Here is a 15,362-nt window from a genome sequence, read left to right on the forward strand (position 1 = left end):
GTAGTTCTAGTAACTTAAAATGTTGGAGCTCTGCTGCCACTTTCTACACTTCAATTCTTGGATTATTTGTTGGGATTTCTGAGGGCTACAACACCAGAGCCTGCAGTTGCAGTTTGGGCTGGTGGCTAAGATAGCACCGGCCACTCCACCAGGTCAATCATGCACTCAGGCTTTTTACAGTGGTTCTCATGTTAATAGCACCGAATTTCCTTCTGTCATGATTCCCATTTGATTTGTTCATGAGTATCTTTTACTGTCTTCTCAGTAGTTGAACTTTATTTGTTCTAGCTACTGAGATGTGCTGTGTCCCACAGTAACCATTCTGAATCCTCCACTTGAATTTTTAATTTTTGTGATAAACTAACCTCACTTAGCATAATGTTCTCCAGTTCCATCCATTTCCTCATAAAGGATATAATCTCACATCTTGATGAAGTTCATGGTAGTAGAGGTATACATGCACATAGTCCTTGTTGAACCCTCCTCTAGTTATCACACAAATCCCTCCACCTATCCACCTTCCTGTGATCAACACAGTGATTGGTTATGATAAGTTTCTGTTTTTATATCATGTCCATTGATGAATTTTTCTCTTCAAGTCTTTCTTTCCCCTCCCATCATCATCAGTTAGTTCCCTTCCTTCATTCCATAATTGTTTTTCCTCTTTTGTCTGGTATCCCTATTGTGTCCCAATTTCTTTCTAGCTTCTACATATGACAGAAAATATCTGACTATTCACTTTTTGTGACTAATTTCACTTAGCCTAATATTCTCCATTTTCATCCATTTCTCTGCAAATAACATAATTTTGTTCTTCTGTATGGTTGAGTATAATTCATAATTTTGTGATAGTCTCATCTCTTGATGGACATCTCACCTATTTCCATAGTTTGGCAATTATGAATTGTGTAGCTATAAACATAAATGTGCATGTATATCTGTGGTTTCAGTCCTTCTGGGCAGATACCAAGTAGTGGTATAACTGGCTCATATAGGAGGTTCATTCTGAGGCCCCTCCACACTGTTTTCCAAAGTGGTTGCAGTAATTTGCAATTCCAGCAACACATATCAGAATCTCTGTTTCTCAACATTCTCACCAGCATTTATTGTTTGTGGGTTTTTTTTTTTTTTTTTTTTTTTTTTCCGGTGGTACTGGGGTTCCTGGAAGCCCTTCTACCTCCGGCCTACACTCCCAGACCTATTTTATATTTTTGAAACAGGGTCTCTTACACCAGCACAGCTGGCTTCGAACCTGCGTGATCCTCCTGTCTCAGCCTCCCAAGCTCAGGGATTACAAGGGTGTGCCACCACACCCGGCTATTGTTTGTGTTTTTAATGATCGCCTAGGATGTGGATTGTAGCTCAATTCTGAGTTCCCAAGAAGAGTTAGAGGCAAGCTTCCCTTAGGGTTTTACTGTAACAACATTGTCTTCTATTTCCCAACACACACTGTTTTGAGAAGAAATTAAAAGTGTAAGTTGCATACCTATAAACTTATAAGCACTGTCAGATAAAATAGAACATATATTGAAAGTAAATTATTTTTTTCTGAATTGCTACCTGGTCTCATATTTCAATATTTTATCTAAAATATTTTGTAAGGTCAATTTTCTTACAATTTAAAAAATTAACCAGTAGATACTTCATTCTAACTTTATACTAGCAGCTAATGCCAAAACTAAAATTTTTATTAAACAGAAAACATTTTGCCAAGAAAATTGTGATTAATTAATATTACACATTCAGTATGCATGTTTCTACCTGGAGATAAATAATAATAATAATAATAATAATAATAATAATAATAATAATACTTTACAGTGAAAATAAAATTTGCTGCAATTTTTAAGGACACAATAAAAACTTCCTAAATTATTAAAATATACATGTTTTAGAAAGATTAAAATATAGTACCTCAGCCAGGCGTGGTGGCGCACACTTGTAATCCCCACACTTGGGAGGCGCAGACAGGAGGATCGCGTAGGTTCGAAGCCAGCCGCACTGGCTTAAGAGACCCTGTTTCCAAATAAAAATATAAAAATAGGTCTGGGAGTGTAGCCTGGAGGTAGAAGGGCTTCCAGGAACCCTAGTACCACCAAAAATAAAATAAAATAAAATAAAATAAAATAAAATAAAATACCTCATCTACTGATTATAAATCTAGGAAGTTTACTTTAGGTTTGGAAATCAGATCTTCACAATTTTTGTGTTGAGACTATATATATATATATATATATATATATATATATGCTTATTTAATATTTGAAATTTTCAACAACTTTAATCAGTGTATATCAAAGCTTTTTGTAGTTTGGTTTTTTAAGTTTTTTATTGGTGCATTATAATAATAGATAGACTGGGATTTGGTTTTTACATATTTGCATAGAAGAATTTATTGCATGGATTTCTCATTTGTTTTTTGCCCTTAGAATCATATCCAGAGAATTTAAAAATTTGATTTTTCATAGTTTTTAACCACTTCTTTGGGGTGTGGGTTCATGAAGTTCTCATGATATTATTGCTGTTACAAGATTGCCTTGAATTTTAGTTTGTGTATTATTAGTATAACCACTCTAGCTCTTTTTGCTGTTGTTATTGTTACTGTTTTATGGTATACCTTACTTGATCTTTTTACTCTTATCTATATCTTTGATTTCAGTCTCTTTCTATTTTATTTTATGTATGAGCAAATCTCTCTCTGCATTTTGAATGGACTATTTAATCCATTTACATGTAATATAATCTCTAATAGTCTGCCATTTTTATGTTTGTTTTCTATATATCATATTACTTTATTTACCTATGTTCCTATTACTGACTTCTATGTGTGGTACTGGGAATTGATCCCAGAATCATGGTACCTCCAAGCTCCAGCTCCAACCTTTTTTAAATTTTTTTTTTTTATTTAAGACAGTGTCTCACTAAGCTTTATGAGAATCTCACTAAGTTTCTGACACTATTCAAATCTATGATATTCCTGTCTCAGCCTTCCAAGTACTGGATGGATTTCAGGTATTCAGTACCATGCCCATCTTGTTTTAAGAACTTTTAGTATACAAATTTATTTTTATTTATATATTTTTGTGACAATAGGGATTGAACCCAGGCGTGTTCAACCTCTTACCTCTATCTCATCCTTATTTTTTTCATTTGAAACAGAGTCTCACTAAATTATCCAGGCAGGCCTTGAACCTGAGATACTACTCTTTCAGCCTCAAAAATACTAGGATCACAGATGTATACCATTATGCCTGGTTCCCTGTTTTAAATTATGTTTTTCTAGTTATTTTCTTTATTTTGGGGAGGCAATATTATACTTGGGATTGAAGACAAGAATATTCTACCAATGATCCATACTCCTAGAGTTTTTATGTTTAATTGCTTAAATTTTGAAAGAGTATCAATAATTTACCACACACTGCCCTTGAACTTGCCATCATTCTATTCTGCCTCTCAGGAATTGGGATTATAGACATGTACCACCATGCCAAGCTCTAGTAATTTTTTAAATAGTTGCTCTGAAGATTATAATTAACATCCTAATTTATTTATTTATTTTTAATGTTTTATTGGTACATTGTAGTCAAACATCTTAATGGGGTACAGGATGGTGGAGGCATGCATGCACACATCACCCAATTAGCCCTTACCCAATTCCCACCCTATTCCATCCCCTTCTTTCCTTCCCATGTTTGGCTTGAACTAACATCCTATTTTAAAACAGCCTGGAAAAAATTAATACCAACTTAATTTCAGTTTATTCAGAAATTTTGCTGTAACTCATCAATTTCTTAACTTCTCTTTAGTGTTATTATTGATGTACTAATTATATCTATCTACATCATAAACCCAGAAAACATTTTATGTTTATTTTTGTACTCCAGTTTCTGTTTTTATTTTTACTTGCATTTGTACTGGTGCATTATAATTATATATAAAGGTGGGATACATTGTGTTATATATGAACATGAACATAATATAATTTGGTCAGTTTTATTTCTTAATACTTCTTTTCTCATAATTACTTTCTCCCCTATCAGTATTCACTTCTACTATATTTCAGTTTCTTTCAGTGAAAAGGAACAATACAAATAATTGTCAACACTACATTTGTAATCTATTGTATATATTGACCTATACAGTTAATTTCCTGGTAGGTTTGATTTTTTAATGTGGTCTTTAGTTAACTTCTAGTGTGCATTTTGTTTTCAGCTGAAGGATTTCTTTTAATATATATATATATATATATATATATATATATATATATATATTATACTGGGGATGGAATCTAGGGGTTTTCTACCTCCAAGTCACACCCCTAGCTGTATTTTTTTTAATAGTGTCTAATTCAGTTGCAAGGGGCCTCACTAAGTAGCTGAAGCTGTGGGCAAACCACGATCCTCCTGTCTCAGCTTCCCAAATGCTGGGATTACAAGTGTGCGCCACTACACCCAGATTCCTCTTAGTATTTCTTATATGGTATTCTAACAAAAATATTAGCAATGAATTTCATTTTTTGCTTATTTGGAAATGTGTTAAAATCTCTTAATACTAGGGGAAATTTTGCTTTATATGTTATTATTTATTTAATTTTTTAATTTTTTAAAAATTCCAGCACATCAAAAATATAATCTACTATAGTATTATTTTATACTGTCTTCTTCCTACGATGTGGGAAGATTAAGGAAGGGGCAATAACATACTCAAATTTGTGTTTTTCTGACTCTTCTCTAACACTAACATACACAAGAGTATAACTTTCTTGACTGAAAAAACATTATTATATAGGAAACACTGCACTGCTGTATAATTCCAGAAGATGTTATTAAAAATGGACTGGTGTTTTATTTTTACTTTTTGGAGTGCTGAGAATGGAATCCACACCCTACTGCATGCTACTAAGCCACATTCCCAGAAAAAATAATTTATTAATTAGCTACCCACATCTAGTGTTTGTTTCTAAAATATATTTCTCTTTTTTGGAAATAAGATTAGAAAGCATGATATGCATACATCTCTAGATAAGAATTAAGACCAATTTGTTACTTCCTGTTTATGCCTGGAATATAATTTTTACAATTATTTGTATTCTAAATATCCTCACTGGGAAAATTTAGTGTTGCCTTTATGCATGAAAAGTAGTTTGTTTTTCTATGTAATATTTCAAAGTAGTTTGTTTTTCTATGTAATATTTCATATATTTATATTCCAGATATTTCCCTTCTTTCTTTTATTTTTTTGTGGTACTGGGGGTGGAACCCAGAGGCTTTCTACCTCTGGGCTACACTCCCAGACCTTTTTTATATTTTATTTGGAAACAGGGTCTCACTAAGTTGCTGAAAGCCTCACTAAGTAGCTGAGGCTGGCTTCGAACCTGTGCGATCCTCCTGTCTCAGCCTCCCAAGCGCGGGGATTACAAGCGTGCGCCACCATGCCCGGCTCTTTCCCTTCTTTCTAACATATACGATTCAGTTGTATAATAAGAATACATAAAAAGTTTTAAGTGCAATTTGTTCTGATTTTAATTATATTTTATGAATGATGAGGAAAAAAAGAAAAAGGAAGATATTTTGTGGTCACCAATATTTTGTTTCAAGTGGAGTATGGTGTCAAATGCCTATAAATCTAGTACTCAGGAAACTGAGACAGGAGAATTAAAATTTAGAGACCTGCCTCAGCAACCTAGCAAGACACTTAGCATTTTAGAAAGACCCTATTTTAAGAACAAATTTTAAAGTGTCTGGAAGTATAGCTCAGAAGCAGAATGTCACAAGCCTTAAATCCTAGTATCACAAAATCATTCAATCAATTAATTAATCTTTCAATCAACTTTGTTGCAGTACAATTGAAAATATTTTTCTTTATTTCAGTGTCATGTTGGTGGAATCTACAACATTTGTCTATTTGCCGTCACAAGTAACTCAACCCATAAAACATGGGAGCCATAAGTAAATGTCTTATATTTTATATTCCTAAGTATCTGAAGAAATTTTATGAGAAATTAATACTCAAGAAAACTTATATATATGTATATATGTGTATGTGTGTGTAATTACCCCAATTTTACTAATTCAAAATGTTTATTATTTACTCATTATTAAACACTCACTCAGTTATGTGTTTCAGTGTTATAAGGTACATGTGCATAAACATTTTATTAATACACATATGATTGAATGCAGTGAATTTTCATTATTCATGGTAGGTTTGTTCTATAAATTTTCTGTATACACTCAATGTGAACACTGAAGCATTGTTTCTAGTAGAAAGAAAGGAAAGAAGAAATGGAGGGAAGGAAAGAAAGAAAGGACAAGTTACATATTTTAATCTTGAATCCTAAAAATATCTCATATTTTTATATTCTATTTTCTTTATATTTATTTATTTATTTATTTATTTATTTATTTATTATTTATTTTTGGTTGTACTGGTGTTCCTGGAAGCCCTTCTACCTCTAGGCTACACTCCCAGACCTATTTTATACTTTTTTTTAAAATTTGGAAACAGGGTCTCTTAAGCCAGCGTGCCTGGCTTTGAACCTGCACAATCCTCCTGTTTCCACCTCCCAAGCATGGGATTACAAGCAAACGCCACCACGCCCGGTTATTTTCTTTATTTTATAAAAAGTAAATGAGGCTTGAAAAATTAATGACTTGCCTGAGGCCTGCCCCACTAATAGATGGCAAAGAAGGGATTGAAAAGGATTGAAACTCTGTCCACCTGGCCCCAGAATCTTACCTCAATTGAAAATTGGAGCAATCAGTAACTACAAGTTTTCACTATTGGGAAAATATTCTTGAGCACAGTCAGAATACCATGAGTATTGATTTTAGTATTACAAATTAATTTTCCAAGTGGGGATTTGGATAATGAGGATGAACTATCTTTAAACTTATCACATATATTTTATGAGGTTTGTGCTTAGGTTAGAATGAAAATTTGACTTTTAAATAGAGAAACAGGATTTTTAAAAATTAAGATTATATTGTATATTCTATCTCAAGTATACAATAGATATTTAAGGTAAAATATAACTAAAACAATTTTTCAAATAAAGGCAGAAAGAAAATAATATAGGTAACTGTTAATGAAATGCATTTATATATTGACTATAAATATTATGTTGTTAATTTTACAAATTTGTTCATATCTGTAAATCTTGACAGTATCTATGCACTTTTATATGCCAAATGTATCAGGAAATAAGAATCTGATAACTTTTATAACAGATATTTCCAATTTTCAAATCATCAGAAAAACATGTTTTTTTAGTCTTGCTAAGATACAAGTACATATAGATTATTTTTCAAAAGTAAATTACATTTAAGTCATTAATTCTGAAAGTTTATAAGAGTTATATTTATTGTAAGATATTTGACTTCTTCAATGTTTTTTCTGTGAGGAAAATTGTTTAAAAAGAAAAGCACAGAACAATAATAAGCAATAAATAATATCAATGAAAATATGACATAAGGAAAAGAGAAAGTTTTTTATAAAATTTAATGGAAAAAGATAGTGGAGGCATTAATATAACTTTACTTGGAAAGTAAATGTATTTTTAGACCATTTAAATTAGGAAAAAGTAAACTGTGAGGTGTGTAAATTAGGAAAAAGTAAACTGTGAGGTGTGTAAATATGCGGATTTTTTTATTCTCATAAAATCCAAAATAATAATATCCTTTTTCCTCAATCATTAATTGATAATGTGTTGACCAAAATAATCATGATAAAGAAGAGCAATATGAGGGAAATTGGTAGGTTCTTGAAGACCTAGAATGTGTTAAAAAAGAGTTTCTTAAGACTTTGATTTGTTACTTTATTTCCAGAAATACAATCAGGGATTAAACAACTGCCCAAGTATCCTTCTTCCTATATATAAGAAAGAAGAAAATTTGGAAATAATAAATTTAGGGTGTGTGTGTTTGTATGTATGTATGTATGTGTGTTAACTGAAGTTGGAACCCAGAGGCTTTCTAACACTGACCTAGAACCCCAACACTTTTTTATTTTTATTTTTTGTTTTGATAAATTTACTAAATTTCCTAAACTTTCTAGAGTTTGCATTCCTCTTGACTCTGCCTCCTAGTTGGGATTAGGGGTACATGCTGAGCACCCATCTAAAAGAGAATTTACAAAAAACAACAACAAAAAAGGGTCGAGGGCCACATTCGTAGAAAATACTTATTAATCCTAAACTTAGACAATATCCCTTTTGACTTTCTGTCTTTGGGTTGTTATTATTAGTAGTACATTTGTACTTCTTGGCCAAACACCATGTTGTATGCCTGGAATCCCAGTATTTGGGAGGCTAAGACAGGAGGATTACAGTTTACAGGCCAGGCTCAGCTATTTATCAAGACCCTCAGCTACTTAGTAATATCCTGCTTCAAAACAAAAATATTAAGGGCTACAAGTATAGCTCAGAGGTTGAATGTCCATAGGTTAAATCCATAGTACCAAAAACAGAGGTTTTGTACTTTTCTAGAGTAATTTAAATTAACAAGAAATTATCTTTTCATATTTTATTATATTTTGAATAAAAATAAACACTATTTTATATTTGTTCATTTATGAAACTAATATTTATTTATTTACATATTTATTTATTTACTGGTACATTGTAGTCATATATCTTAATAGGGCACAAGATGGTAGAGGTGTACATGCATACATCACTCATTTAGCACTCTCTCAATTCCCACTGCATTCCTTCCCTCCTTCCTCCTTCAACAGTAGTGGAAATATTTATAATTATATTTTTCTCATTGTATTTTACAATGTTTAAAATTTTCAGACAATGTAAATATCAAGTGACATGTGAAATATAGCTGTGGTCATTGCATGCCATATAGTAGGTAGTCATGACTTTAAGGTTCTGTACAACTTAATTACTATACAAAATTTTTGAGTTTTATGGGAAGTATGTTGTTGATTATATTATTTTATTACAACAGTGATAGTGTGTCTAGCAGTGAAAATGGACATAATACTGATGCAGGCTGTTCCAATACTAAAAGTGGGATAAAAACCTGTGAGTACCTTAAAAACAGTTTTTATTTGTTTTCATATCTGATTTTTCTGTGCAAAGCATAATAGGAAATAAAATATTTGGCAGATGCAGTCATGACTAAAGGCAAAATGCAAGCCCTAGAGATTTTTGGCTGGATAAAGGCTAAAAGTTGGTCCCCTACCTTTTTTGTTGATGACCTTTCAGGGGGCTCTGTCAACATCCCTCCTTTCACTATAGAGTCTTATATATATTGTGTTCATATCTCCATTTACATATTCTGAATTGTTTAAACTGATTTGGGTCAGTGACATATCACTAAATGTAGAAAGGTAAGGATAGAGTGGTTGTCTAGCATACATGAAGCCCTTGGTTCAAAGACTACTAAAAACACTAAATAAATTTAAAAAAATAGACAAACACTGCCACAGAGCCACATTTCCAGCCCCAGATTTTCTTCTTATGAAATAACTGTAGATCAAGAAAAAAGAAACAATGATAAATAGGAAAACCAATGTAAGATGATTCTGCTTATTCATTGCTGCAGGAAAATAAAACACTGCAAATAGAATGAAACAGGGCAATACAAATCAGTGATGGTTATTTTCTCTCATATTTTAAGGTGACTAGGCTCAGCTATATGACTCTAACTCAGAGCTTCACATCCTGTTGCCTTCAGATGAAAGCTTGGGCTTGGCTCATCTCAAACTCTTCCCTAGTACCTCAGCTGGGGCTATTGGCCTGGAGACTTACATGTGGCCTCTTCATGTAACTTTCAACTTTTTCACACTGGATTCTAAATCCAAATGATCCATAAAACTGATAGAATTAGGTAGAAGCTGTGTTATGTTTTCTGATCTAGTTTCAGAAATCACATTGTTTTACTTCTGCAATATTCTAGTATTTTGTTTGTTAGGGTGAAATCACTAAGACTGACATACCAAATGACCACATTCAAGGCAGTATCAATAAATTTTGGACCTGTTTTTAAATTAATAAAAAGACAAGTGTGTATATATTTGAGTACATAAATGAGTCCTTGATTCCCAGGTTAGCATCAAGTAGTAGTGAAATACCCTTTTTTAATAATCTTTATGGAAGGCCATAATTATTCATTTTGTCATATCAATTTTGAGCTGGGGCCTCCAAGACTTTCATTTTAAGATATATGTACCATATATTAGAATCATGTGTTCTAATGCTTAAATATTTTTATAGATTTCAAAATGTTAATTACTATCTTAAATAGCTCCTTTATTTGATCAGAACTCATAATAACATATTTCAACTAGCTCTGTGTCATGTTTTGGTAGCAATTAAGTCCAGTTTCATCAGAGAGTTCTTCTGTTCTGTACAAACTCTGCCCCTGAAAGGGAAAGGATCTTCAACCCTGGAGCTCTGCTATCTTCCCTTTGACATTCATACACGCTACTGTGCCATTATCTTGAGCAACAATAAGGTGAGAACAAAATGATAGCATGCACTCCCATCATGAACTGCTACCTTAATTATCAGTACAGGCGACATGAATGCAGTTGGATACATAAGAAATACAGGAAATTTCAGTACTCACTTTGCTAGGCAATGAGCTTATCCTTAATAACACCCCAAAATTCTACTAGTTAAAGGTGAATTTTATGGTGGGTGGCTACATAAGGAAGTATCATTGGAGCACAGTAAGGGGATGACTGAACTTGCAGTGACTCCATCTGTATCTAAGTATCAATATCTAAGTTTCTGTAGTGTTACCCCTTCCAGAAAGACACTGCCATGTGTTCCACATGATATAGCCCAAATGTAGGAATTGTAAAGGTACCATATTGAGTATGTATGCAATGAAATAATGGTAATTGAAAAAATATTGTACTTACCTAGTATTTAAGAGTCTTTTACACATGAAAAATAATGTAGCTTATTAAGTATATAAACTGTTTTAATTTTAACCATAATATTGCCATGTAGAAGGAAAATTCTATTTTATATTTATGCTAAATCTTTTTATTTCCATTAAAGAATTTCAGGGGCTGAGATTTTTATTGGTACATTATAGTCTCACATCATAATGTAATTCATAATGATAGTTAGATATGTGCACACACCAATTGATGAGCTTTCCCCCAGCTCCCTTCCTACTACCCCTTTCCACATATAGGGGATTGAGATTAGTATTGGTATTCTCATATATGTACATAATGTCAGTGGATTGATTCCTTCACTGATTCTTGCTCTTCCCCTTCCTTTCCCTAGACCACCTCTCTCCTAGAGTTTCTTCTCCATTATCTAAACTCCCTCTTGTATCTTGATTACTCTCTAGTTCCACATATAAGAGAATGGGATGTGGGATGTGGCCTTGGGTTACATAGTCCTTCCTGTCCTTGCTCTTGGTCTCTTGCTTCAGGACTCTGCTCTGTTTTCCTCCTCCTCCTCCTCCTCCTCCTCCTCCTCCTCCTCCTTCTCCTCCTCCTATTCTTATTCTTATTCTTATTCTTATTCTTATTCTTATTCTTATTCTTATTCTCCTTCCTCTTATTCTTCTTTCCTCCCCATATCATGACCTGAGCTCCATAGACCCTGCAAGGACTACACCCCTGAAATATGAGCAAATAATTATTCCTTCAAGATGTGGTGTCCAGATGTTTTGTATTATAGCAGTAAGAATGCTGACTAAACAAGGTGACCAGATAATAATTTTAACAAACCAGTTTCAGATAGTTGTCAAAGCAAGCCTTTCACAGGCAGACAGACAGATGACATAACAATCTCAGAGTGTTAGCTTGAAGTTCCAGCTGGAAGTTGACCTTGTGTTTTCATCATGGGCAAGAGATACTTTACTGAGATAAAGCCCAGGGACAGAGAATCAGAGTTATGTCCCTGTGAGTGTCCTAGGCAAGGCTTGTGACAACCAGATGAAGGGGTCAATATGCAGCTGTGTCAACTCTTGGAGTACTCCTCCTTTTATAGATATCAGGTGAGGGGATTGCTTCATCCTGTTGTCTGATATGTTTGATAAGCTCATGATCCTGATTTTTGTAATATGGAGTTGTTAGTCCCATGCATCCACTTGATACTATTTTAATTTGATAAATTCACATGTCATCATTTTTATTAGCACAGTTAATGAATTTATCAGTTTGTGCCTTATAGTTGTGCTGTGCATATGGTGGGTGTTCATTTGTACAAATAAGTAATATATTCATTCTATCTCAACACTTAGACTCATATCTAAAGGAACTCATATCAAACTACTGCTTTAGAAAATAGAGTAACTCAGGGTTAGGCACAGCCTGAAAACTGATGTTTTATACATCATTGAGTAATTTAGAGTAGGACAAAGCCTGCTGTAAACAAACATGTTCTTGCTACCACTATATTGTTCCCATTTTAGTTTCTACTTTCTGTTTAGTATTTCTTACTTTTTGCCTAATTATCTGTTCCAAAACATTGTAATGCCCTTCAGTATACATTTTGAAAGCTTACACTTTAAAATATAGATGCAGTGATTCAAACATCTTTCTAAAATGATGTAACACCATTCAGTAATAAGTTATAGAATGAAGAAAATGTTTTTGCTTTCTTGTTTGATCATTTTTAAGGTAGCAGTCCTCTGAGAACACTATAATAATGATCTGGAACTTTCTTAATTAATCATCCTGTCTAACCTATGCAATATTGACCCTCATACTATGGTACGACTGTATTTAAGCCTCACCATTGTTCATTCATTTAGAGTCTATGTTACTTAGCAAAGACTGATTGAAAGTTCTTATACATATTTTCTTATAGCATAAAGATTTTTTTCTTTTTTATGAGCTCTTAAAATGTGGTATTATTGTGTGCTTATATTTTAGATTGGAGAGCTAATATATATTGTAGAAGGTAGAGGTTTGGTACCCTTACCTTCCAATTTCTTCCCAACAAAACCTTCAACTCCAATTGACTATAGCCATTCTCCAGAAGGTATAGTATATACATGTATTATTAAATGTGTAATATTAAATGATGAAACTTTTCCACTTACCATAATGCAAACATCTTTATAAGTTTATCCAATGTATAATTAGGTTTTGAAATGGGGGCTCCCTTTCAACTAGAGTAGCATCAATTAAAAAGAACAGTGAAGATTGTTTCTTCAAACTTTTTTTCAGTTTGTAGATAAATACTGGAATTTTCCATACAAAATTTTGCTTAGAAAAATTATCCATTTCTCAAATAAATTCAAAATCAATACACTCTAAAACCCCACATATGGTTATAAACCTGTATTTCTACTCCATAGTTTTTTATTTTAGCCCTGAAAGAATTAAGCATTTCAATATACAGTTATTAATGAGAGAAAATGATATTTTTTGCCAGTCCTTGACAGGTATCTTTTTATTTTATTTTATTTTATTTTTATTTTTTGTGGGTCATATTGAAAATAGCATAAATTCAGACTGTGCTTGGTGTCCTCTCCCCCCCACTTTCCCTCCCCCGCAACAATGAGTGTCCAGGTTAACATGCTACATTCATACGTTTACACATATTTGGATATAGCTCCTCCATTAATCAACCTCAGCTTTCTTTGTCTCCTACCTTTCAATTCCAGCTTTGATGAGGTTTCCTCTCCATTATCTGGAGTCCCTCTGGTATTCCTAATACTCCCTAGTTTGGGCATATTAGAGAAAACATATCAGGTATCTTTTTAAACATTCATTTCTACTCCCCTTAACTTCTTAATACTGACCGGAAAACACTGGTATCAGGTTTCTTTAAGTACACTGCTGTTTTTTTTTTTTTTTTTATGAAAGATCTGTTTGACTAGAATTTTCTCTATATAATGCCATTAAAATATGTTTCATTAGAATTAGAACTAATAGAAATATATTGCACATCATTTTACTCTATTTAATGAAGAGCATAAGCGCCATTTTATATTTAAAATTTCCCAAGTTCATCATGAATAACAGTATCGATAGAATAACAGATCTTTGCTTTCCTTAGAGTATACAGAAGATCCAGTTCTATATTTGAAATGTGAACTCCATAAAATCCTAGATGTGAATCTTAAATTGCCATTAACTAATGAAGCCAAGGAAAAAGCTTTGGCTTTTGCAGCACAACAACAGATGTCAACCATTGAGTATGAGAGAAGGTTGATCACAGGCACTCTGGAGAGCAGTAGTATCCGTGTGGCCATTGCCCTCCTCGGGCTTACCAAGATTGAGGTAAGAATGAAGAAAGATGGCATATTTTAATTACTCTTTTAAATATGAAGAACTCTACTTAATTGTAACAAAAGGTTTTACACTTCAGCATTTTAAGCTCATTAAATAATAACTTTGCATAAACACATTCTATTGTGACAATTTATGCATTTATAGTGTAGTCTTTAACTTATAGTAATCATAATTTCTGGCCCCATATTAGATATGTTTGGGGAACTTAACATGAGCAGCCAGGACCCACTCTAGAGCAATCAAATACGATTTATTGGAAGAGGGAGGGTGGAGACATGTTCTACAAGTTGCCCAGGATATTCTGTTGCATACAGAGATGATCTCTGATGTCAGATTACCAAATTGAGACTCAAGACTCATAACACTGCCTAGGCATGTGACTATTAAATAGTTACTTAAACCTCCTTAAGACTCCATTTTTATATCTTTCCTATAGAGATGTTAATAATTTATGAAAACTGATATAATCATATGAAATGCTTAGAATATTACCTGATATATAATGACTATCTGTGTGTATGTAGATTTTGGGGCACCAGGGATTGAATCCAGGTATATATGTTTTATCTCTAAGCTACATCCCCAGCCATTTTTATATTTATTTTGAAATAAGGTCTCACTGAGTTGCTGAGGTTCTCACTAAGATACTGAAGCTGGTCTTTTTTATACTTCCTTTAAAAACAATTTTTATTGGTGCATTGTAATTGAAAATGATAGTGAGATTCATAGTAATGAATCATATATGCACATTGTATTATTTAGTATATATCTTTCTCCATTATCTCTCTTTTCAATTTCTCCCTCTCTCCCTCCCTCAACTTCCTTTTACTATTCTAATGGTCTCTCTTCTAGTTTTTTATTTATTTATTTTTATTTTATTTTACTTTTATTTTCTTATCAGTACATAATAGTCATATGTCTTAAGAAAATACAAGATAGTAGAGGTATACATGCACACATCACTCATTTAGCCCTTCCCCACTTCCCACCCCATTCCTTCCCCTTCCTTTCCACTCATGTTTGGCTTACTGATTGACTTTGTTGTTTGTGAATGTACGTCATATACATTGGATAATTTCTTTCTTCCCCCTTCCCATCATCAGTTATAACTGTCTCCTCATTTGCTCATCTAAGTTTTT

General features: G+C 32.9%; 1 protein-coding gene across 1 annotated transcript in view; it reads left to right on the plus strand.

Annotated features, from left to right (window-relative positions):
• Nucleotides 1-15,362, plus strand: part of CFAP47 (cilia and flagella associated protein 47) — a gene marked incomplete at both ends in the record, with an annotated part of 367,798 nt that overhangs the window by 171,536 nt on the left and 180,900 nt on the right. Inside the window, 5 exons of the mRNA XM_080718845.1 lie at nt 5,871-5,948; nt 8,955-9,031; nt 10,321-10,466; nt 12,856-12,964; nt 13,988-14,211. Of these exons, the coding sequence (XP_080574971.1) occupies nt 5,871-5,948; nt 8,955-9,031; nt 10,321-10,466; nt 12,856-12,964; nt 13,988-14,211 (634 nt within the window). The remainder of the gene's footprint in view (nt 1-5,870; nt 5,949-8,954; nt 9,032-10,320; nt 10,467-12,855; nt 12,965-13,987; nt 14,212-15,362) is intronic.

This window comes from Muscardinus avellanarius (genome assembly GCF_963383645.1).
Source record: "Muscardinus avellanarius genome assembly, chromosome: X".
In the NCBI taxonomy this organism is placed as follows: Eukaryota; Metazoa; Chordata; class Mammalia; order Rodentia; family Gliridae; genus Muscardinus; species Muscardinus avellanarius.